The sequence below is a fragment of the Sinocyclocheilus rhinocerous genome, unplaced genomic scaffold (genome assembly GCF_001515625.1).
Source record: "Sinocyclocheilus rhinocerous isolate Xijiao unplaced genomic scaffold, SAMN03320098_v1.1 scaffold2529, whole genome shotgun sequence".
NCBI lineage: Eukaryota > Metazoa > Chordata > Actinopteri > Cypriniformes > Cyprinidae > Sinocyclocheilus > Sinocyclocheilus rhinocerous.
The window spans coordinates 220,570-245,339 of record NW_015658742.1 but is presented as its reverse complement, the minus strand read 5'-3'; the positions used below and the strand labels follow the sequence as shown (position 1 = coordinate 245,339).

Here is a 24,770-nt window from a genome sequence, read left to right as displayed (position 1 = left end):
ATATACTGTGTGTATATATATATATATATATATATATATTGTATACATAAATGTTTAATATAGTGGTCCAAATGACTATATTCTAAGTCAAGATTTCCCAAACGGGGATAAGAAAATAAAATCGAATGCAAAATTAAAATAGATACATAGGGATGCACAGTTCATCAAAATTAAAGAGCAATTGCGATATAGCTTTGACTAATTATCAAATCAAAGGCTATCATTTAAATAATTATATAATATGATATAATAATATAATTAGTAAATGCTGCTTCTCACAAACTCAATCATTGCATGTGATGCAAGTTAAATTTGTACATGTGGGAACGCAGTGTGTGCTAGGTTCTCTTCACACCGAAAAAAAGGAAAAGCAGTTTTACTGAATTTACTAGCGCTCTCTCACCTGGGATCTCATTGCAGTCTCGGTGCTGGGAGCTGTTTCCTACACATGGTGTGGATTGAGCCCCGCACACTCGACTGCGCAGCTGCAGGCCCGAGTCATCGCACTCAGACCACACCGACCAGGCCATCCACCCACCTGCACAAAGACACGGGCATAAACACAGGATTTAAAGAAACAGTTAATCTAAAAATGAACATTCTTGTCATCATTTACTCACACTCATGTCATTCCAAAACCTGTGTGACTTTCCTCTGTCAAGCTCCAAAATTGTATGTATATAATTGCACAGAATTAACATGATCAAAGCATATATCTAAAATAAAATAATAATGTTAAGCTAACATAACTGAATTATGTTAGGATAACTTGAAAAGACTATGTACACATTACTTTTTGAAAATACATCTGATTAACACAAAAGTATTATAATGAAACCACATAAATGCGTAGGACACTCTGAACTCAAACTGAATGTGTGGAACCAATGTCCATAATTCAACTGAGTAAATCCAACAAATCTTTTTTTTCAGTGCATGTACATTTGCATAATTTCCAAAATGTTTGTGAACAGAACTGTACAGCATTTCACCAGTGTTCCACTAAATTAAAACTTAAGGATTTTAAATGTTAGGTTTGCATAGGTTTTGTGACCATTAACCTTCATCAGAGAACCACGAATGTGCAAATGTATTGTTGAATTACTGAAATATTAACTTAAATCTATTAACTTAAGTCCCCATTTATAGAAATTGCATAGAAAAGAGAAATCAGAAAATTATTTAAAACTGCACCTTTTGTTGGTGCAAAGAATGAAAGAAAATCATAGGTTTGGAACAACTTGACAGTGAGTAAATGACGAGAAAATTTTTTGGGTGAACTCTCGCTTTAAATGGAGCGTTCCAATTTTGTCCATCCTCACAGTTCAGAGGCAATCTAACCAGAGCGCTGCCGACTCAACGGCCCACCCACGCACATGAAACAAACACCGCCAGAGTCACACGAGGAGGCAAAAATAATCACAGTCTGAGGCAACACTTTCACAGCAAGTGTACCAAGAAATTTACTTAGAAGAAACTTTGATTTAAAATGTATTTGTTTGCTGGGAAAATCCAATCTGTAAACAGACCCATTCCTTTCATGTTACAGTTTTTAAGATGCTTGTCTACACCGTACACAGTCTTATAACTCTCCCAGAGCCTAACAAATTTGTCATTTATGAAGGGGGCCAAATGTTTGAATCTGGGTTAAAAAAGACTTTAAGATCAGTAGCAACTAGTCCCAGTCAATATCGTAGTATTTCGGGGCCAAATGTTTGAATCAAGGATCCAAAAGACTTTAAGATCAGTAGCAACTAGTCCCAGTCAATATCGTAGTATTTCAGAAAAAGCAGATCCACAGTTAACATTGATAAAAGGCAGCCCCGATAACTGCTACATCAATCTTCATTTATTGTCCTTAAGCAAACAATATGTCATGAAGTATTTTTAAAGCTTACTGTAATGGAACCTTATAAGTGACCAATATGGGATGTTTTACATTCTGAGTTTACTCTTAGTATTTTAAAAGGGACTTGATTGATAATTAAACACATGATCTTTCATCAAAAGCATGAATTTGAGGTGTTAATCAGGGAGTCAAAGGTAATACAAAGGTAGTATAGCATTTGTTAAAGCTACAGGGCTTTACATGATCCAATCTTCATAAATATTTAAGTTTTGTCTTAAAGAGACAGCTGGCCATTTTGAAAAATGGGACATTTTTAAAGTGATGGCAGCAGTATGTGACAACAGAGCTTTGTGCTGTTGGTCATAAACTATACCATTAAAAAGAACAGCATATGCTGTGCTGTGGATGCTGGTGTGCTCACATGGCTTCTTAAAGGGATAGTTCACCTGAAAAGTTTAAATCGGTCATCATTTTTGAACCCACTATCACTGACTTTCTGCAGAACACAAAAGAAAATATTTCACTCTATGGAGACAAATGCTGAGACATTTCAAAATATCTTCTTTTTTTGGAGTTTCATACAGTTATACAGGTTTAGCATGACATGAGGGAGAAAATTAAAAAGTCATTTGTTGAGTGAATTATCCATTTAAATAGCACAATTCAACCAGCACAATTTCCTCGGTTGACCATCCTCATCAGTTATGTTTTGCTGGGGAATACAATTCCAATGCTGATCAACCATGCTAATCTAAGCTGAACTTTTCAGCAGGGTTGAAACTTTTGGAGGAAGCTTATAAATTTCAATAAAAAGTCACAATTACCTTTTTTATTTTAAGAAAATTTTTTTTAAAAAGCAATTGTTATTTTTTTCTTACAATTCTTTTTTTCTTGCAATTCTGAGTTAATATCTTACAATTCACGTTTTCTGAGAAAATTCTGAGAAAAGAATTGCAAGATATAAACAAAGAGAAGTTAGAATTGTGAGATATAAACTCATAATTACGAGAAAAAACTCATAACAGTGAGATAAAAAGTCGTAATTACCTTTTAATTAAACAAACAAAAAAATTAAACAGGAAAACATAATTAAAAAGAATTCTGAGAAAATTTTATATATTTTAAATATAAGATATAAGCTCTCAATTGTGAGAAAAAAGTCAGAATTGTGAGACATAGACTTGCAATTGTGAAAAAAATTGTAAGTAACAAAAAAATTAAATAAAACAAACAAAAAAACAATTACTTTTATATTTTTATCCCATGGCAGAAATAAGCCTCCATAGAACTGTATGTTTTTAAATGGTGATAATAATGGGTGTTGATGAACAGATGACACATTGAAAACCAAATGTATCTTGTGCTTACAGACAGAGTTAGAGCTCAATTTGGAGAGCCTTGATTTTTTTGTAGCACATTTCACTTAAAGCTTTTTTTTTTTATCCCATTTGTGGTTCTGGATTGGAACTGATCTTACCATCACAAGTGTGCGTGTTGCAAAGAGCCTCCTCTGTGTGCAAGCCGATGCAGATGTCCCCTCCATTGGCAGGGGCAGGGCTGGTGCATGTGCGCGTTCGTTGATAGTGCCCACCTCCACAGGGCACCGAACACTGCGACCATGATGACCAGCAAGACCAGGCGCCGTTAACTGCACAGACCAAACACATACAAACAAATACAACATACAAAGACAAACACAAAACAATCAGGCAAGGAGGGGGACACAATCATCCAAGCATCAGATAAGCGGACGCAAATGCAGCGCAAACAAGAAAGACGGAGCGGAGGATGCAAACACAATGTACCGAACACAAACTTAAAAAAGCATTAATCAAACGGGCAAACACAAAACAATCCAAAAAAACGGACATGATTGGAAATTCCCACAAGGCGGACAAGGCAAGCAGACATCTGTTATGGGATGTGATGGTGATCCGGACATTCAAAGTTCAGGGCAGAATGGAGGTTCAAACAGCTTTATTTGACCCACAAAGCTCCTCACCAAACACTTGAGACTTCTTGTTACAATGAACACCAGCTGTTCACCTCCATTTCATTGTTTATCCTGTTGGAAAATCTAGATTAAGGTGGTGACTGATATCTAGCTGGTCCAAGCTGGTCACCATAGACCAGCTTGACCACCGAAAGTTGGTATAACCAAATTGTTTGTAGATGATCTACCAGCTAGAAACCAGCCATCATGTTCCAAATCACAGCTACCACCATAAACTAGATTTTCCGGCACTGACCAGGATAGAAGCACTGCTGTTGTGCAGTTTTCTCTCACTTTAACAGGCCCTGCCACCATCCTCTTGAAGTCTCATCAGACTGATAGAGGAGAAGGTTAGGGGTGGCTCCTTCTTTCTGCACTAGGAAGCACTGTTTAACTTCAGTGGATTAGCATGTGTGTACTGGGGCACGACTGAAGTGTGAAGGCAGACCGATTGCAATCACAGTGAGTCCAGCAACCACACACACAGAGGGAGAAGCCGGTCGTTGAATTGGAGTGCACGTCTGAGGTCAAAAAAATGATTAAAATGGTTGCCTGATGTCAGTAATGTGTTTGAATCCATGTGCCCTACCCCCTTCCCTTCCGCTTTGTTATTTCAATCCTATTTTCCCTTTCTAACTGAGTGGAAAACAGCATAGCAAATACTGTGGGTGCCGTTCATTTGTCACACTCAGAGAGAGTTTAGAGTGGCCAATGCATTGGTAAGTAGCTGTCAATACGTGTAAAGAAACACACAAAACCATCTGTTCGGAACTTCCAGGGTGATTGGTCAGATAATTTGCACTGTGAAGGACCACAGGTGAAGTATTAGCACTTTCAAAACATGGCTCTGTTTGTTTGAGCCAAAGAAGACTGTTAAACCTGGAGAGAAATTTATTTTAGCACCTTTAAACTGTATATTAGCACCTTTAAACTGTATATTAGCATGCCCAGATTGTCTGTTAGCACCGTAGAAATGTCTGTTAGCACCATTTAACTTTTCATAAGCATTCCTAAACTGTGTTAGCACTCTTGAACTGCATGTTAGCATCCCTAAACATGCTAAGAATCTCATACTATATGCGATTGGTCAGATAATTTGCACTGTGAAGGATCACAGGTGAAGTAGCACTTTCAAAACATGGCTGTTTGTTTGAGCCAAAGAGGACTGTTAAACCTGGAGAGAAATGTATTTAGCACCTTTAAACTGTATATTAGCATGCCCAAATGATCTGTTAGCACCCTTGAAATGTCTGTTAGCACCATTTAACTTTTCATTACCATTCCTGAGCTGTTAGCCTTCTTGAACGGTATGTTAGCACCCTTAAACTGTTTGTAAGCATCCTTAAACTGTACATTAGCATCCCCAAACATGCTAGCAATCGCATACTATAGCAATATGCTAAAAACTTTGAAAACATCTTAGCAACCCATGAGCAACTCCCTCTGTTCACCTACAGAAAATAAGCCACTTGGTGACAGGCAAATTTGTCGCTCACATTTTCTTCTTTTAAATATAATTATCTAGCTATTTTATCAATTCAGTTTGATGCCATTTTATTGCACACTTAACCTTTAAAGTTTTGGTGCTAACTGGAAAATTTCATTTGATCTTGTGATTCAAGATTTATCCTTGAGTTCATGTCTGTTTAGAATTATTGTGAAACCTCTTAATTTGACCACAGCAGGTCCCTACGGGGCTTCTGGTTTCCATTAGCTAATGAATTCAGTAATACACTTCACATGCTCTAATGGAAACAGAGGCTTTTCCAGCACGATGAGCAACTACCTTGATTATGAGCATATGTGGGAGTCTATTTATGTGTGTATTTGTGTGCACATATGTATATGTGCACTTGGAGTGTGCTTGTGTTTACATGCGTGTTTCTGAGCGTGTGTGTTACCTGGACAGAGCTGAGGATTGCAGTCCTGATATTCTACTGGAGATCCCCGGCAGGCAGTGGGAACGCTTTTGCCCTCTGCGCTGGTGCAGGTGCGTTTGCGAGAGCGGTAGCCTTTGGCACACTCCTGAGTGCAAGCTGACCACATCTCCCACGATGACCAGCCAGAGTCTGTCAGTCGTACACCAGGCGTCTTGAGAAGCTCCTCAACGAGAGCTGTAAAACATATATTGCGTGTTCCCATTGAATGTTTTCCCAGCCTACTGATACTATGTTATGATGATACAGAATCCACCTGACTAATATAGTTATGTAAATTATTAGTTATCTTCACAGTTATTGTTCTTGGTGTGAACAGTCATTTTATTTAAAGAGCACTGCAGGGATGATGTATTTTTGTAGGTCAAAACCAGGAGAAGAGCATTTAAGCACTTCCGGTTTTATCATCCAGAAGTCAATAAATTTTTTGAATGGGCTTTGGGTTAAAAATCCTGAAATAAGGTTTGTGGTTAACCCAACGTCAAGATATTTTCACATTTATCCTACAACAAGATACACCTGTAATAACCTCTTGAAAGATTTTACTTGTCTTCAAATAGATGTTTGCTAACAAGTGCCTAAATGGGACTACAGAAGTTGTTGGGAACATTAAAAGTCATCACAGTGAACCAGAAATGACTCGACTCACTAGTCCACTTTTACAGCCTCATTGTATTTATAACTGCATAGTTCATAATGAACTATTCTAACTCAAATGTTTAGGGAAAATGCTTTGAAAATAAATACCGAAAGAGTTCTTTTTTTTGGCACCTTAATTGGCTTCCATGTTATAGTTTGTTTATAGCTAATTTTTAGCTTTTTATTTCTGGCAATTGCATTTAGACTTCAGAATTGTTGTATTCATTCGTGAAGATTATCATGATGAACAAAATATTAAAGAAGCATACATTTTGTTTGCTTACAAAGCTTATTTTTTGCAAGAATTCAAAAATTTTGGTTTTTGTCAAGGGAACCAGGGTGATGCTAACTTCCGGGTTGGACTAATAAAGAAGTCATCACTGCAGCACTCTCTGAGTGTGTTATTTTAAGGAGTGGCCTTTTTCTGTGTAATTCAAGGTTACTAAAAAACCTACCAATGTCATGCTGTGTTTTACAGCATCTCTGACAAAAAACATTCTGGTCACAGCAACCTGCACAAGGTGAATTCTGACACTCCCTTGCCTCTAATGCATTCCATGTGCACCTCAAGTGTTTGACCTCTCCCGATTTCAGACAGCAAGATAAAGTTAATCAATGTGGCGCCCGACATGCGCAAAGTGGGCAAGAGCTGAACTGTGACCCTGAACTGTCATCGAGCCAGCAGTATCGGCTAACTCAGTCAGATCTGTTCATTGTGTGGGTGTGCATTAGAAAAAAGGATCTAAACACTCACAGTCTGTATCGCAGGTTACCGTCCCGTCATTGGGGCAGAAGCGTGTCTCTACTTTACGCTTGCCCAGTTGAAGCTCATGAGGGTCAGCCAGTTGGGCCCGGCAGATGTAGCGTACTCTTTGCTCCTGCCGTGCCCCTCCCTGGGTTATGTTCACTGGGACCCAAGGGGTCCATGGGGTGTTTCGGCGCACCTCCGGACAGGACTCCAGATTACATGCCTGGTACTCCTGCAATGAGGAAGTTTGACAAAGAGATGATATCATCCAGTTGCTCATTCCTCATGCACAGGCGACATTACTTCACCTCTTAAGATGCACGTGAAGCTCATTCTTGTACCATCACTGTGAACAGTTAATAAAATTTAATGGATCCTTGCTAGACACCCAAGGGGGTGTTACAGTTCTTTGCAAGGAACGTTAATTTGAGTCCTAATTAAGTCGATTAAATTTGAATTAATAAAACTCTTAAGAGAGTTGGAGAGCAAAGAAGTCTGTCCGATTTAAAATGCAAGATCAAAAGAGCATTTTATAAAACTGAATGTTATTTTGATTTGTCTTGATCTTTTGTTGTAAAGAAAGCATATAACCGCACAAAATGTCATAACATGTTTTGGTGTGATGTGATTTGTTGATAACATAAGATAAATCATAAAATCATTTAGTGTATAATACCTTCCTGGAGTTCAATTTACTGTCCTTTTAAAGCTTTACTTAGTTCGTTTACTCTTGGGACTCAAAATTAATTTTTGTCCTGTGTAAATTCACGCCAGTTTTTATATGGCTACCCTAGTGAAGCATAAACATACTAAAATGTATTTGAAATATATTTATTTAAAGCTAAGTATACTACAAATAAATGTACATATTTATGTACTTAATAAAAATTCCCTGCAACTGTACTTTTAGTATACTAAACTGGTATACTTAAAGTCTGCTAAATTGGAACAACTAATTTTTTGCTTGTACTTTTGTAAAGATATACTGAAATATATTTGACTGTGCTAAAGTGGAACTATTGCAAGTATACTTCAGTACACTTTATATATCTTGAATTTAAAGACCGATATTATTCAAAGACAATCCTCATCAATAGTGACATTAAAGCACATAGCAGGCTTTATATTAAGAAATATGCATTGCGCACAAGTAGTACTCCAAATAAAGTTTCATTATAATTTTTATATCAGTAAGTCTCAAGCGTTATGTCAGTAAATATGTTAATAGATTTGAACTATACTTAAACAAATATTTAAAATATATTACTTTTTTTTTTACAAGGGATAACATCACAATTTTAAAAATAAATTGTATACAAATAGAAACAGTATATCAAAGGAGAAACCGAGGCAAGTATTCACATATTTACTCCAATGAATATTTCTCTGAGTAGGTTTATTTTAAGTCTATCTCTTCATAGGCATGTTTTATTTCTTTTTCATTTTGAAGGTGATGAATGTAAATAACTACAAGGCCATTGGCAGACCGTGTGGACGATCAGCTTAATGTAAGTGACAGTCTCAGAATGGCATAAATCTTCAAAATGAAACAGTGTGCTGCGTATTAGATTTGTCTAGTCTACTCAGTCTCTCCTGAATCACAAATGAGCTCCACTTTTACAGTACATCACACATATCTTTCTGGGAGGAGAGCTGCTTGGTTATCACAGTCGAGCAGGAGGCTTCAAGGCTAGAGCGTGTGTGTAAGTGTGTGTGTACTTCAGGTGTACGTACCAGCGCACATCCTGGACAGCTATTTCCATTCTCACAGTTCCTGGAGCGAGAGTGCACCCCTCCTCCACACTCTGAGCTGCACTTGGACCAGGGCGACCATGATGACCAGAAGATCGGTTGAGGGCACAACATCTTCTCATTGCAGAATCTGGTGAGCATAAAAAATGTGTTTTACTCGTATCATGGGTTTAAGTCAGGCCTGCTCAGTGCTCAGAGTTGATAAAATGTTTAAAGGGATCATATATTATAAGACAAATTGCCACAGGTTTGACAACATTGCATGTGGTTATGAGAAACTTGTGAACCTGGCATTTGATGTTACTGACATCTAACCTACACTACAGGCATCACATTTGACAGCTTCAGTAGAGGGGAAGATTATCGGATTATAATGCTCATACTTTCTGTTTTCATTTTAATTTTACTTAAAGTTTCAGTAATTTTGTTGTGTTTTTGTAATTTTTATTTTTTCACACACACACACACACACACACACACACACACACACACACGCACACACGCACACTCACTCACAGTTTGTATTTTTATTTCAGTTTTTGTTTTACTTATATTACTACATCGAGTTAAACTAAATTAAAATGATAAATATTGCCTTGTCAACTAGCTAAAATAAAAAAGTTTTGGTAACAATTTACTTAAAGCCTTTATGTATAATGCATTATATAAGTAGTCTTAATGCATTAATTATGCCTTGTAATGCACCTTATAATGTATTGTACAATATCATGAATAATTGTAACCACAGATAATGCATGATAACACTTAATTTATTGTTACACTATGTATTTTAAATTTGGTTATAATTATTTGCGACAAGATATAATGTATTACAACGCATATTATGAATAATTATAATGCATTATACCATTTTACAACCTTTTATAATGCACTGTACATAAAGGCTTTAAGTGAAGTGTTACCAAAGTTTATATATATATATATATATATATATTATATATATTTTTTATTTCAGGTAACGTTCATTTAATTTATTAAGTAACAAAAACGTTTCTTTTATTATTAAGGTTTTTATTATAGATTTCCGTTTAGTTTTAGTTAACTATAACTCTATAACGCTGACTTATACACAGACACAGCAAACACAAAAAACATCATCTTGCATAAATGTAAATAAATGAATCTATAAATAATAAATTCTTCTTGCATAAATCAATCTATTTATCACACAGAATTATCATATGGCTTCAGAAAACTTGGAATATATTCATATGGACTACTTTTATAGTGTTTTGTTCTTGGTCAGCCCGTGGTCACTATGAACTTTTATTGAAAAAAGTAATAGCATATAGTTTGGAGCAACTGAGAAAATAATGTCAGACTTTTCATTTTGGAGTAAACTATTCCTCTAAGGTAGAGGGCTGCATTGGGTTTGGGCTCCCGCGGGACCCGCGGGACCCAACGCAAATCTCGCGGGAGCGGGCGGTCCTGGTCATACATTCAGCGGGAGCGGGCGGGTGCGGGTTTAAGAAAACAGTCCCGCGCAGGGCTCTACTCTAAGGCACAAGAGCAAATAAAAGCAGACTTAATTATAAGGATCACTGAGTAAAAATGGTAATATAAAACTCAATAATGACTATTTTTGGTGTAAAGACTGAAAAACATTACAAGTGGACCCCAGGGTATGATAAGACCCCTTTTAAAAGAAACCGACTAAGAAAGATTAAACTTTCTTGTATGAAAGTGAATCAAATCTGAATTTGAGGCTCCTTAATTACATTACCTAATCTTTATTAAATAACTGATGAATATCTAAATATAATTATGATATGTTTCAGGTCTTGATTTTTACATTTAGATGTGCAAGAAATAAAAACTCTCTTCTTACCTCTGTTCTCTGCTTTGCCCCACACACACTCGGCCGCCATGCCTGGGCGAAGGATTGTTACAGGATCGCTGGCGGACTTCAAACCCAATCTCACAGCTTGTGCTGCACTGGCCCCAGGACGACCAGGGAGTCCAACCTCCATTCCTGCAGAAAAAGGAAAGAAAGAAAAAACAGTGAGCATCAGTGAACCTTGGCAAGAAGAGATAGGTATAAGCCCATTTTCTCATTTGGGATATAGAAATACTTTTTTTTCCGGCAGCACTGCTGCATTTGATAAGGCTAATGTGACGTAATGGAGGAGAAAGAGGACAGGTTCAGTAAGGAATTTTGATCGGGAAACATTCTCAATTTGCTAAAGTGCTCAGTTCCTGCAGCGCATCTCGTGTGATGAGAGAACTGCCACTTCTGCTAAAAACACAATTCAGTTTCAGCACCTTAGATGCAGGATGGCAGCAAACGGGGAAAAAAACAGATCATAGAAACGCTATAACTGAATTTGAATTATTTGGCTGAACTATTGCTTTAAGGAAAAACTTTTTACTTGCCTTGAACAGTTGGACACCTCAATGGTGGGACCCTCGCAGTTTTTACCTCCGCAGCGAGGGGGCGGACTATCGCAAGCCCGTGATCGGCAAAGACACGTGCTGGTGCCTTCGCCGTCATCGTGGCTACAGGGTTGCCATGGAGCCCAGGGCCCGTATGCGCCATCTGTGGTTTGGTTCCTCAGCTGGAATAAATGAGAAAAAACTTGTGAATTTGAAGGTTGGGTGCGTGCAGAATCTCAGTCCTAAAAATAATGACCACAAAGCAGCTGCCTCAAGTGATGTTATCAATCATGCGGCATAGCACCTTTCACGCAACACCGATTTCAAAGCTGCAGAGGGAGACTGTCAGAGCGCTATGGAGACGGCGGACATGTGTCGAAACATCAGTCATGCATGAGGCAGTGAGTGAGGTGGACTCTTTAAACGGCTGGTCCTTACCGGACAGGCAGTGATGTTCTGGAACCACTGGCTCATGTTGGAGCTGTCCTCTATGGTGGTGCAACGGCGCTGCTTTCGGTCCCAACCACAGTAAGGGTCTCTTGCATCCAAACACATCCTAAAATAGAAATAAAAGAAGAGTCAGGGAAAAGAGAAAGGGAGAGAGAGAAAAGAAATACACACGGGCTTAGTGCATGAATAGTATTGGTACATTGTAGTCAATATTAAATTCGAATTGACCTCATTTATTTATAAATGCATGTTCCTAGTCTTATTATGTGATTAATTCCAAAGACATAAAATTATTTTTGCAATCTTTAATTATACTGTAAAAATCTTAAAAAAACAAAAAACAAATTAATACTTTTATTCTGAAAGGATGTATTTAATCAAAAGTGAGAGTAAAGACATTTATAATATTAAAAAGATTTCTATTTCAAATTAATGCTGTTTTTTGTAACTGTCTATTTATCAAAGAATCTTGATGAAAATGCATCAAAGTTTTCACAAAAATTATTAAGCAGCACAACTGTTTTCAAAATTGATAATAGTAAGAAATATTTCTGGAGCACCAAATCAGCATATTCTGAAGGATCAAGTGAAACTGATTGACTGGAATAATGAAAATTCATCTTTGCCATGACAAGAACAAATAACATTTTAAAATCTATTAAAATAGAAAACACAAACGTCATATATATTAATCAGCATATCATCTAAACCTAAATTATATAAATTATAAATGATAGTATTTATTTATATTATTATTATTATATAATTAACTATTATATATAATTAAATATATGAATATATATACATATGAATCACAACTTTTCTGCTGACATCACTCAATCCATGAAGGCTATTGGATAATGTCAAATAGCTATGCATTGTTTTAGCAAAACTTAATTTGGGCAACACCCACTTTTCACGATCCAATAAATTCTCTGAAAATAACTGGACAAACTCAAGTTGAACATCCTTCTGCATTCTTAAATAGGTAGTGAAAGAAAAATGGGTTGCAAACAGCAATTCACATTTGACTTTTAAACTGCAGAGACATCCAGCATCTGCTTCCCTTGCCTAACATCGTAGATTAAAAAGCTTGCACATTAACTGACAGCAGCCCTAGGCGCTACAGTTCCCTGATACAAATCTAAACCACGCCTGGGAGAATTTCCTATCCTTTCTACAAAACCCTTGCTACGGAACACCTCGAAATTGATTAAATATTTGTAAGCTACTAAAAAAAGAGGCCTAATAAGGTGTAATTAAATCTAAACCCACTAATGAAGTTAAGCCATGAGTGCCGTTTCAAGGGCTCAGGAATTTGGGGTGGTGTGTTAGTAAAGCACCAGCAGCCTCACAACCTTCCCTTTAGCTTGAAAGGCTTGTTTTTGGCACAAGTGTATCAGTTTGTTTGCGCTGGCCCTCTGGCGTTCCAGCCTCAAGGTTGAGGAAACACACAGAGTGTTGATACAGTGCAGAGTGCCAAGACTGAATCCTGCTGAGAAGGGAGCTCGAACTGGGTTGAGTGCTAAACCACTCCAACGCTTCAACTCTGTCAGGAACATCAAGGCAAAAGGAAAATATCATCCTTCAACAATTTAATTTACATAGATTCTGGACGACCCTCTTGTTAAATGCCAAAAAGTGAATGTTCTGTCATCATGTGTGCAGTGTTGTTTAAATTCTATACGATTTCTCTTTTTTAGTGGAACTAGGGTTGTCATAATACCAAAAAATCCATTAGGCAGATACCAGTGAAATTTCATTACCAGTGATTTTTAATACAAATTTCACACACACACACACACACACAAAAACCCCTACTAAACATAATGCTTAATTTAAAAAGGTGAAATGTTATTATAAACAGTCAGAGCATGGGCGTCGCAAGGCCATTTTTAGGGGGGCTAAAAATGTTAAATTAAAAAAGGAAAAATTCTCTCAAATTTTTATATTATACACACACACACAACACACATACACACTCTTAAATATTGAAACATTGTGTTTATTTAAAAAAAAAAAACGAAATATTATATACTATACAATTACTATATATTATACCAGTACATAATTTTAAGCAATTAAGGTTGAATTACCACATTCATGTTTGTTGAGTTCACAGTTGTTTACCAAAGTAAACAAGCATTTTCAATTAATTATCTATAGGAGCTGAATGGCAGGCTCATGTGGGGGATTGTGGGACTGACAGTAGAGTGGAACAAGCAGTGAGAGCAACAAAACATTTAGAAATACTCAACTTTATGCAAAACTGCTTAAGTCATCTGGATTCAGTCCTAAGACTTTTTCAGAAATGGGTGCATGCAGTGTGAATTCTGCATCCTGCCAATATGAGTATACAAATATGCACCAATTGCATCAGACCTGAGGTGCGTGAAACAGGCCTGATTATCATCTTCTCGTTAGTTTCTGAATATAACAGGAGCTATAATGAAACAGGAATAAACAACAGTAAATTAGTTGAAGCACCCATAGCGTTATACAGTTAGTGCACAATTGAAGACATAAATGACTCGGGCCAATTAAAAGAATGTGAGGATGGAGAGTATAACGATATCTTCCTCGCGCACATCTCAGGCCCAATTACCCCCCATTACAGAGGGCAGAAACACAAGCCCTCAGGGCGCTGACCTGCGAGAACTACCCATTTAAACAAAAACTTTTGCAGTGATTTCATTAATTACATTGGAAAGATCCACTCCCGCGAACCAAAGTGAAAGCCAGCCGTCCATGTAATCTCTTAAGACTATGAAAATGTGCCGGTGTGGAAGGAATGCTGATTTGACATTACAGTTGGCATACAGCAGTAGCCTGTTTTACTGATGAGCTCAGGAGACATGAGCACGGCCCTGGGGCACTGCCAGGACTCGGCTGCTCTCAGGACTGTGCCAGCTGACCTAGAGAGGAAAAAAACTCAATTAATGGCCTCCTGAAGGTGTTTTTTTCTCCCGAGTTCTGCAACTTACACTCCATATAGAGAGATTTTCACAGAATGACCACCGTCTGCGTCTCCAAAGGAAAAGAACAAGCACTGCAGAAAAACTGCCGTCTAGCCTTGCAACCAGTCACACAGTTCACCTTTTTTAAAAATAGACTGCTAGAAAAAAATAAGTTGAGGGCCAGTTCAAAGAACTGCACCTTAATCCAAGGTTCCTGTGCATGGAAGAAGTGCTAAAACAAAAGCAACACGAACTGACATGAATCACACTGCTGTATAATTTAACATGGTTTACAGTGCACCGCTTCAGCAGCAAAGCCAGAAGACATTGCTTGTAAAATTTTAAATAGTGCAAAAAATAAAGTAACACATAAAACAATGTGACAAGACAGTGTACAGAAGACGATCAATCTTTCTTTCTCCTTGTTGGTTTAATAGACATTTTAAAGTCATTGGGAGGGCTGTAAAAAATACTGTCTATTTTATAGGCCTTTAAAAAAGATGAACAAAGGCAAATAGTTATTACCATCCTTTTAATAGCAATTCATGACCTTTTCGTTGTAAACAAGGGCCGAGGTTTTATTTTTTATTGATGCACTGTGCTCAGAATCAATAAAACCAGCTTCAGGTTTTCTAGCTAACCAAGTTTTGTCACACACATTTTTTGTATATAAAAAAACTGTTTAAATTAAATTCTTTGCATGTTAGATACAGAACTATTAATGCATTCCAGTGAAATAGTAGAGAAAAATTCTCTCAAATTAGAAAAAAAAAAAAAGATTTTCTCCATATGACCCCCCTTTAATATTTTGTTTTTTTAGGAAACCGCCAGAGCCAAACAGGTCCCATAAATTTCAGCTTGAGAGATTTCCACACACACCAATCACTGACAGCTTAGCGCAGACAAAGATAAGATGGTCAGATGCTTTAATGGCATCATCTCAGGAGAACCATTCAAAAGTTTGGGGTCGGTAAGTTTTTAAAAATGTTTTTGAAAGTCTCATATTTACCAAGGTTGCATTAATTTGATAAAAATACAGTAAAACATTAATATTGTGAAATAGTATTGCAACTTAAAATAACTCTTTTCTATTTGTATATATTTTTAAAAAAATAGATTTTTACTGTTTTAGTTTTTACATTAAACAATTTAAATGTACTTGACTACAACAATTCTGATGATAAAAAATTACCCTTTTAAGTAGCTTCATAGCATACGCAAAAATAAAAATAAAAAATACATTAAATATAGTCACAAGGCTTAAAAATAGTCAAAAAATAAACATTAAGGTCCAGCTCTACACCCCACCATCCATAAAGCAAGAGAGGTCTAAAAACTGCAACATGACTGCTACAGCAAAAATCCCCCATAAATGGATGTCATCATCCAAAATTACGTCCTAAATAGTGACCAAGCATCTCTGTAGACATGGAAACATGGGTTTGCCACATCAGAAGTAGCAGGAAAGGAAAGCTGTAAAAACATAATTGTGGTTTTCTAAGTAAAGCTTGTGGTTTGGGTTGTTTGCTGTATGCTCTGTTTGCTATAGATGTTTGTAACCTCAAACCCACATTCCTAACAGCGCTCCAAGACTTCATCATCTCATCATCTACACATCATCAAAACTGTCAGCACTAACTTTTTTTGTCAGATTTAACAAAAAAAATCATCAGATTTACATTTAGAGTATAAGGCATTATTAGACATAAACTGTTGCCACTACCTGACAGATATCAAAGAGTCATTGTGACATGTTTCTGCGACAGCTCTAGGTTCTGAAAAAGCTAAAAGAAGAACCTCTTTCTTCTGAGGAACACAAAAGGATAAATTACGAAGACAAAAAAATTATTACAAAAAAATACACTAACCTGGTTAGCCTGGTTCATTTTACTTATGTGGTCATTTTGTGCTCCATGAAAGAAAGAAATAATGGCCAAAGGTTTATTTTTTCATATACAACTAAGGCATAAAATGTTGGTATGGTATATTTGCTATATTTTAAAAAAAGTTTTTTGATCATTCTGGTTGCACTGAGCTGTTATATGCTAAAATATTATTTATTTATTTGTAATTATGGTAAAAATGTGGTCAAATTTAGGGATAAATAAATGTTGTTTAATGCATATAATGCTTATATGCAATTTTTTTCATATTTTTAAATATAGCAACATTGTGCTGTTATATGCTAATATATTGAATACAATTTTAAATAAATATAAAAAATTGGCTATTCTATGCTAAATGTGTTGGGTTGTTTTTGAAATACACTTTAAATATGTCTTACGGATAGTTAAATCTGCTAAATTTCTTAGCTAGATCTAAATCCAGAGGACTTATATCATTGATATATAATCGCTATATTGCCCAGCAAAAATTTGCTCTGTATCAAAACATTACGGTATTGTAAACATACCAGTATGACTTTGTAAAGATACTTTGAATCAATGTGTTTTGTGAAAAGTGCTATACAAATAAATATGGCTTGACTTCACATGACATTCAACACTCCATAATATAATCGACACAGTCTCTAGAAGCAGCTATCCACCTTATCCTCCATAACATGGATGAATGGATTATTCGTTTCAAAGCTCAAGAAGAGGAAGCTGACTGGTACAGCAGGAAATGAATAAAAACCTCTTGACCGCAGCTCATATGCAGCCATGTCACACCTCTATGACGTTTCATATAAGTGTACAGCATTAATGAAATGTCAAAGCTGCGCTGCTGTATTGTGTTCAAAGGTGAATGTGCTCAGGATGTGGCAGAAATCAAAGGGAAATTACGGATTAAGGATTAAGAACTCTCTTCTCTGGCCTGCCCTTGGAACCCAATGTGATTGTTCCTCCCTGCTGGGTTTTAAATAGAGCTAGCAAAGTTCGCTTCCGCTCCATCTCACACATCTCACCTACACCTTGCTTAGTATTCAACACCCTCAGCCTTCACCACATAGCCTTGTGTGTGTTTCTGTGCATGAGAGAGTGTGCACACATATTGAGAAGTGAAATCAAAGTGCTGACTAATCACCAGCTCGCAGTCAAATATGTTTGCCCTCACAGAAAACCATTCACTCAAGACAGCACCCTTCCTCTTTCCTTTGAACCCTCCTAGCTTCCTTTATCTCTCCTTCATTCATCCAAACCCACACTCAATCTTTCACCTTCATGCACGGCGCGCAGAGAGAACGGACAGAGCTCTCTATGTGCTCCTCTGGCAAATTGAGCCTGACTGTTGTCCCCACCCTGCATTCGGAGTGGGAAGCTGATGGAAAGCTTTGATAGAATACACGCGGGCTGTCAAACGGATGCTTCAGTCACCCATGAGGAGGAATTTCTTTTCCAATGGCAGATCAAGGGTATAATTCCACAGAGGTGGGTAACAAGAGTTCTTACCAACGTGAAAGGAGCCATTCATGTACATCAACCTGGGTCTGCTGTCACCCAACACCTTCAGTCTAATGAGAAAGCATGTATTGTCCCTGAAATCTAAAAGGCCCAAAATGCATGCATCAAGTTGTCTAAATACTAAGAAAGGGTCATAATGGTTGACTAGTGAAGTTGACTGGTTTATCTTCGTATACACACACATTTTAATATTCATATTATTAATAATATTAAAATTAAATTGATATGAATAATTATTTAATTTAATAATTTAAATTTAAATCAAAAAAAAAAAAAAAAAACATTTATGTGCTTTGCTAAATACATGCATACTTAATACTTGCATGGTCAAATTCATCCGTTTAAATGCATTCAGACCTATGTATTTGGGCAATGTGTTTCACCATGAGCGTTGTGTCTTCAAGACAGCATGTCAGGTTAAAAATAATCAAAACCTTCAAAACCCCTGCAATCTGTTCCATTCTGTCGCTGTTTAGCTGTTTTTGAACCCAAGAGCACACCTTATGTCAGCGTCCCCTAAAAAACGCATCTAATCAGGTCATCAATGAACCTAAAACCAGAATAAATATTCAAATCATCTTTAAGGCTAATTAATCGGACAAATCAGCAACGAGTCCATTTTGAAAATAGGTAGTTTCACACTTCCCAACCTATTGCCTGCATATGTCAGATGAATGAATGATGAAATAAATGAAGTCCTTGATTGTTAAAGCGGTCATGAACTGAGAAATCAAAATTCCCTTGATCTTTTGACATCTAAGAGGTCATTGTACTATAAAAACTTCCCAGAAGTTTCAGAACTCAAAACTTTCTCGTTAGTCTAAAAACAGCTTATATTGAAGCTAATCTGCAAAAACAACAGGTTGTGAAATGTGCCACTTTATCACGTAATAGTGTGGCTAAACACCACCTCCATGCCTGATCAATGTCTGCTTCCATAGCACTGCCTGCTTAGCCATGTCCACTGATTCGTGCATGTAGTGTAAATAATGAGAGAGGCAAACACAGGTCTACGCAGAAATCAAATGATAAATATGGCTCTGAAGACAACAAGACTCTGTGCAGTGCCAATTTGTGGAAAAAAAGTCTTTGCATTGCCTTCCTTCTGATCCCAACATTAGGAAAGAGTGGATGAACTTTATTTTTAATGAAGTTACAGACCGCATCAGTTAAGAACTTGGTCCTTTGTTCACTTCACTTTACCGTGGATTCGTTCACAAACAAGGCACAATTCAACGCTGGATTTTCAGAAAGAATGAAACTAAAAGACAATGATGTGCCTAATATATTGGATCTGTTATTACAGATCGTTTGATATGTACTGAGTATTTATGCATTTTAAACCTAAATCACAGCAGCGTCCATCTGTGAAGGCCGTAGGCTGTCAAACATACACAAGTGTTAGCCAATCATAGCAGTGGCGTTTACTTCTGTGTCTACAATCCGCCACGCCTATTCAAACAGAGCGTTCTGATGAGGGGGGTTAAAAACATGACAGAAAATAGCCTATTACTTCTAAATTATGATGTTTTTTGATGTAAAAATCTTGATAACATTATAAGGGGTCCTCAGAGAACAGTACAAAATAATAAAAAAGGCAGTTCATAACCCCATTAAAGCTATTTACAGCACAAAACATACAGATGAAACATGGCACTCACAATTCTGTTCTGTAGCTGGAGCACCTCGCCAGAGGGATTTTCAGCACTTTGTCATTCAGGCCCACAAAAAGAGTCCTGTCGCCATGGAGAATCTGAAGGCTCAGGATTGGCTCCCGCAGAGCAGGAGGGAACAGTTGCATCTCCTCCAAGTAGCAACCTTGCAGGCTCTTATTAGTGGTTGCCAGGGCCTTAAGAATAGTTCCATACTCTGATAAGTCAGAACAGAAGGCAAAGCATAATTGCACAAGGCTGCATAACTAATGCTAACTAATACAATTTATATAAGGATTTGATGGTAAACTTTTTGCAGACATGTGATTTAAAAGGTTTCTGTGCAAAAGAAAAATATAAAACTGAAGTGATTAAGTTTGACTTTGACTAGTTACCTGTGCCTATGTACATGACGTGGTGCAAAGTATCCTGCCCCTGTACAATGTCAACAACCAACTTAGAGAACCGCACATCATCCTGCCAAACCAGTGGGTCCACAGAAACAGGCTGAACCACGTCATTCATGAGGTAGAGCCGCTGAGCGTCCTGCAGGCTGCGTTCAGTCAGTCCTTCATTAGGCCCTTCTTCCTCTATGGTCCCACACTGGTAAGTGTCATTAGGGTTAGACTCATTAGTTAGTGTAGAGGTCAAGCAGGGCAGTGCAAATATAAACTCACAAAAAAACTTTCAAACTTCTCACCATGTAATTTTATAGGAAAGTAGACAATAACTGTGAATTACGATGCATGCAGGTACACCCAGCTGGTATTGAGCAATTACTCTCACAGTGCCAGGCTGACAGAATTTATCTATTGGCTGTTTGTTTCAGACACACACACAGAGAACAAAATGTAAAAGACATTCAGGGGGAATGATGCACCTGAAAGTTAGGGATGGGGTTCGGGGTGGGCAGCCACGTGGAGCGAGGGTTCTCCTGGGAGCGGAAGGGCCCATTGAAAGCCTGCGTGGTTGCGCTGAGGTTGTACGCGCAAACTGCAGAGGCAGCAATGCTGTTCCTGGATCACAAGAAAGAAAGATGATTACAATTTAGTACTATGTTTATCGAAATTCTAAATACTAGTTTTTATATATTTTATAAATAGTTGTTGTTCTATATCCTAACATTTATTTTGTCAAAAAGCAAAAATGAAACCATTAAAAATCAGTTCTGAATAATGGTTACGAACAAAAAAAAGTATCAGTACCATCATAAAAAGAATTGTTGATCTATAAAATACTATGATGGTATGTATTTTCCCACACACAGCATACAGTTGTTAGACCTTTACACTTCATGGCCTCAAGGCTGCACAGACAGTTATACAAATCTATAATCTTGAGACAAACATAAAAGTTCATAATCGGTTCAGCCAGGCAGATCTTGTCAGCTTCTTCTGGCATGAAACATTCTCAAATGCATTGTGACTTAATTAACTCCATTGATTTGAGTGACAGGTGGCCCAGAGACCCAAGTAAGCTGTCAGGAGCAGAGATGAGCTCCGCAGTGAACGGATTGGGTGGCTATTCTTATTAACAGACTCACACTGAATTTTGTACAGATGACAGTGCAGTTTCAGAAGCTGTTGAAGTGACAAAGAAAGGACAGAGTTTTGTCTTGTTACCCTGAGAAACGTCCCCTGAGCCTTCGGTATGCCCAGAGTTTAGAGGGATGCCAGAAGCCCTTAGGGACCAGAGCTATTATAGTCACCGCAGGTGACTATGAAGGTTACAGTAGATTATATAGCTATTTAGATGTCACAGGTTACACTCATGCAAAAAAAAAAAAATAGCATGGGATCATTAGAGGTCAACTAAGAGGATCACTGAAAGTTATTCTTGTTATCAGATTCATTGTTGTGTGCTGTTGAGACCGCACATAAATGAACAGCAATAATTGTGGTGGTAACACTGAAGCCACAGACAGATGGGCCCACAGGCAGAGCTCCAGGAGGGGGACTCGGCCTGCCAGACGCTGGTGTCTGGCTCGGGCTCTTGTTATGTGGCCTGGTGAGGCATGGACTTGAAGAAGATTCAAGCCTGGTTCTGCAGCTCGACCCTGGGGACTACATGTGAGGGGTTTGACGTAGAAAGTTAGCGTGGTAAAATTAGAGGCTCTTGGCAGTGCAGCTCAAAAAGCTGATGCGCAGATGAAACATGGGCTATAAACCGGTCAGCCCTAGGATGCGAGGACAGAGCAGGCTCTGACAGGACAGCCAATTATCTCAAGCTATTTCTCCTCTTTCACTCTAGCATTCAAAAGCAAGACTCTCAAACTTTGTTATGAGAAACTACAAGAGTTTGTTTTTTGAGATTTTACCTCTCTAGTGAGCTGCTTCCCCGCTGACTGCCTATATAGGCAGCAGAATACAGTTGCCAGTCTTGTTTTAGACTTCTAAATACAGGTACATTTACGCACAGCTTGATTATATATAAAAGTGACACCACATTCTACAACCAGAATAACTTCATTAAAATTTCAGGACTCAAACCGGCTAGTTGTCTTCCACATCATATAGTGCAATCTTCCAAGGATCCAGTTGCTTACTCTTTCTTATTCAGTCACTGTACGGCTAGTTCACACCAAGGACGATAACTGTAAGAATAACAATAACGTTTTAATTATCACTCTAATTCCTTTAGAATAGAGACAACTACACCTGTCATTTCAATTCAAATTACAATTCAGCTTCTTGTGGGATGTGACCAATTCAATTCAAATTCATAGTAAAATCCATAATTGAAAGTGAGCCAAATCTGCTTCAGTTCTGAATTTTGCGAAACACTTGTGACTTTAGTAAGGTGGACATTAGTCATAGTCACATTAAGAGACAAATATTTTTCTCCAATACACATTGGCCACAATTATTAGCACCCCTAGAAATTCTTATGAATAAAATATATATGAAGCATATTCCCATTCATGTTCACTTTTTTTTAGCATACCAAGGTGACTATGAACATAAAATTGTCCAGCCATGACTCCCTGGAGTATACATTTCTTTTTGTAGGACTATAAATAGGAGGGAACACAAAGGCCAACTTTCCTTAATCATTCATAGCAATAAGTAAAACCAAAGAATATACTGTAGTTCTGATGTGCAGCAGAAGATTGTTGAGCTTCACAAAATGTGGTTGTATTCGCTAAAGCATTGAAAATTCCCATTTCCACCATCAGGGCAATAATTAAGAAATATCACAGTTGGAAAATTGCAGAAATTAGTCGAGTCTGTGTAAAATGAAATGAAATGAAATGAAATGAAATGAAATTATAAAAGTAAAGTAAAGTAAAGTAAAGTAAAGTAAAAAATTAAATCACCACAAGTTGTTTGGGAGGGTTTCAAGAAAAAAAAATCTTGAGCTTTTTGGCACACATGAGATGGGTTTTAAGGGGATACACAGGGATAAAAAAGTACCCCATACCCATGGTTAAATATACTGCTGGATCTTTAATATTGTGAGCCTGTTTTTCTGCCGGAGGTCCTGGACATCTTGTTCAGATACATGGCATTGTGTATTTTATCAAATACCAACAGATAAAAAAAATCAAAACCTGACTGCCTCTGCTATAAATCTTGTAATGTGCAGTAGCTGGATCTTCCATCAGGACAATGATCCAAAACAAACATCAAAATCAACACAAAAATGGATAACTGAGCAAAAAATTAAGGTTCTCCCACGGCCATCTCAGTCTCCTGACCTGAACCCTATAAGTGGCGTGAACTGAAGAGGTGAGTGTACTATCACGGACCGGGAATTTGAAGGATCTGGAGAGATTCTGTATGAAAGAGTTAGATTTTTGTGATTTATTTTGAAGGAAAGGATATACAATGCAGATTTAACCTTCTTTGCTCATGTGCACCAAGGGGGCTAATAATTCTGACCTCAACTGTATGTTATCAATGTGCAAACATAGTCTATAAGTACTAGTCAAAATCTCACTAAAATGAGGAGCTAAAAATTAACTTGAGTACAACAGCGAGTGCAGCGTATGCATGTTTGAGCAAGGTTTATAGTATACATACATACATAAAAATGCATAAATGCACTGTCTGGTCAAATGATGCATACCTCAGCTAAGACACGGTGGCGTTTATTGCATTTATGCTTGTGCAGATGTGACTTTCAGACAGATGATGGTGCAGTTTTAAAAGCTGTTGAGGTGTGTAAAAGTTTTTTGGACAAGTACTTTTACTCTACTCGCACTACATTTTTTTGAAGGTAATGGTACTTTTACTTGAGTATATTTTTTCAGTACTCTTTCCACCACTGGTAAAAATTAAAGTACAGAGTTTGGTCCTATAACCCTTTGGAAAGTCACCTACTCTAGCAAATCCCATGACATGCTCAGTATAACACGCAACATATGGGAATGAAGTCTTCTCACTGTGAGAGCAGATGACTTCGGAGCTTTCCAAGCGACACGTACAGTAGATCACATGCTTATTTAGATGAAGTCATGTTGAGTTATGATGACAGAATAGACAATATGTCAAAAAGCACAGGGTCATTTGAGGTCATCCGAGAGGTCCATAAAGTTGATTTAGACATAAAGTAGGATAACACTCAAGCGGAAAAAGGGGAGAAAAAAATACATTACTTCAGTGTTTCAACTTCAGTGAATACCTGCATCACAGCAAAAAAAACAAAGAGCCAACTCAGCAACCTTTCACAGCCAGGACTGAGGCAAGATTATTAATAAATATTTTTACAGCATAACAATATCTGCCCTTGTGGAAAAACGTGCACTCAAGCATTTGTTTACAAAGAGTACTAATTATCAAAATCATATCATGGTTCATCTGCGTGTACGTAATTTATTATTTTTGAACAATACATAGCAACTTTATTGCCAATATTGCAAATTTAGTAAGTGCTGAAAAACTTCTGTAAACTTCTTCAGCATATTCTATAGCAATTTACATTTAAATGCAATAAATATTTATATAAAATATTATTATTAAATATTTATATTATGTTAAATATTTAAATGTAAGT

At 37.2% G+C, this 24,770-nt stretch overlaps 1 protein-coding gene across 1 annotated transcript in view; it reads right to left on the bottom strand.

The window, feature by feature from the left end:
• The window catches only part of LOC107722872 (semaphorin-5B), a 142,856-nt gene that overhangs the window by 13,887 nt on the left and 104,199 nt on the right, over nt 1-24,770 (bottom strand). The window contains exons 10-20 of the mRNA XM_016531366.1: nt 20,656-20,791; nt 20,171-20,378; nt 19,785-19,992; nt 11,751-11,868; nt 11,313-11,494; nt 10,768-10,911; nt 8,901-9,048; nt 7,173-7,398; nt 5,744-5,956; nt 3,327-3,497; nt 404-538 (exon numbers count right to left, since the gene is read on the bottom strand). Coding sequence (XP_016386852.1) covers nt 404-538; nt 3,327-3,497; nt 5,744-5,956; nt 7,173-7,398; nt 8,901-9,048; nt 10,768-10,911; nt 11,313-11,494; nt 11,751-11,868; nt 19,785-19,992; nt 20,171-20,378; nt 20,656-20,791 — 1,889 coding nt within the window. The remainder of the gene's footprint in view (nt 1-403; nt 539-3,326; nt 3,498-5,743; nt 5,957-7,172; nt 7,399-8,900; nt 9,049-10,767; nt 10,912-11,312; nt 11,495-11,750; nt 11,869-19,784; nt 19,993-20,170; nt 20,379-20,655; nt 20,792-24,770) is intronic.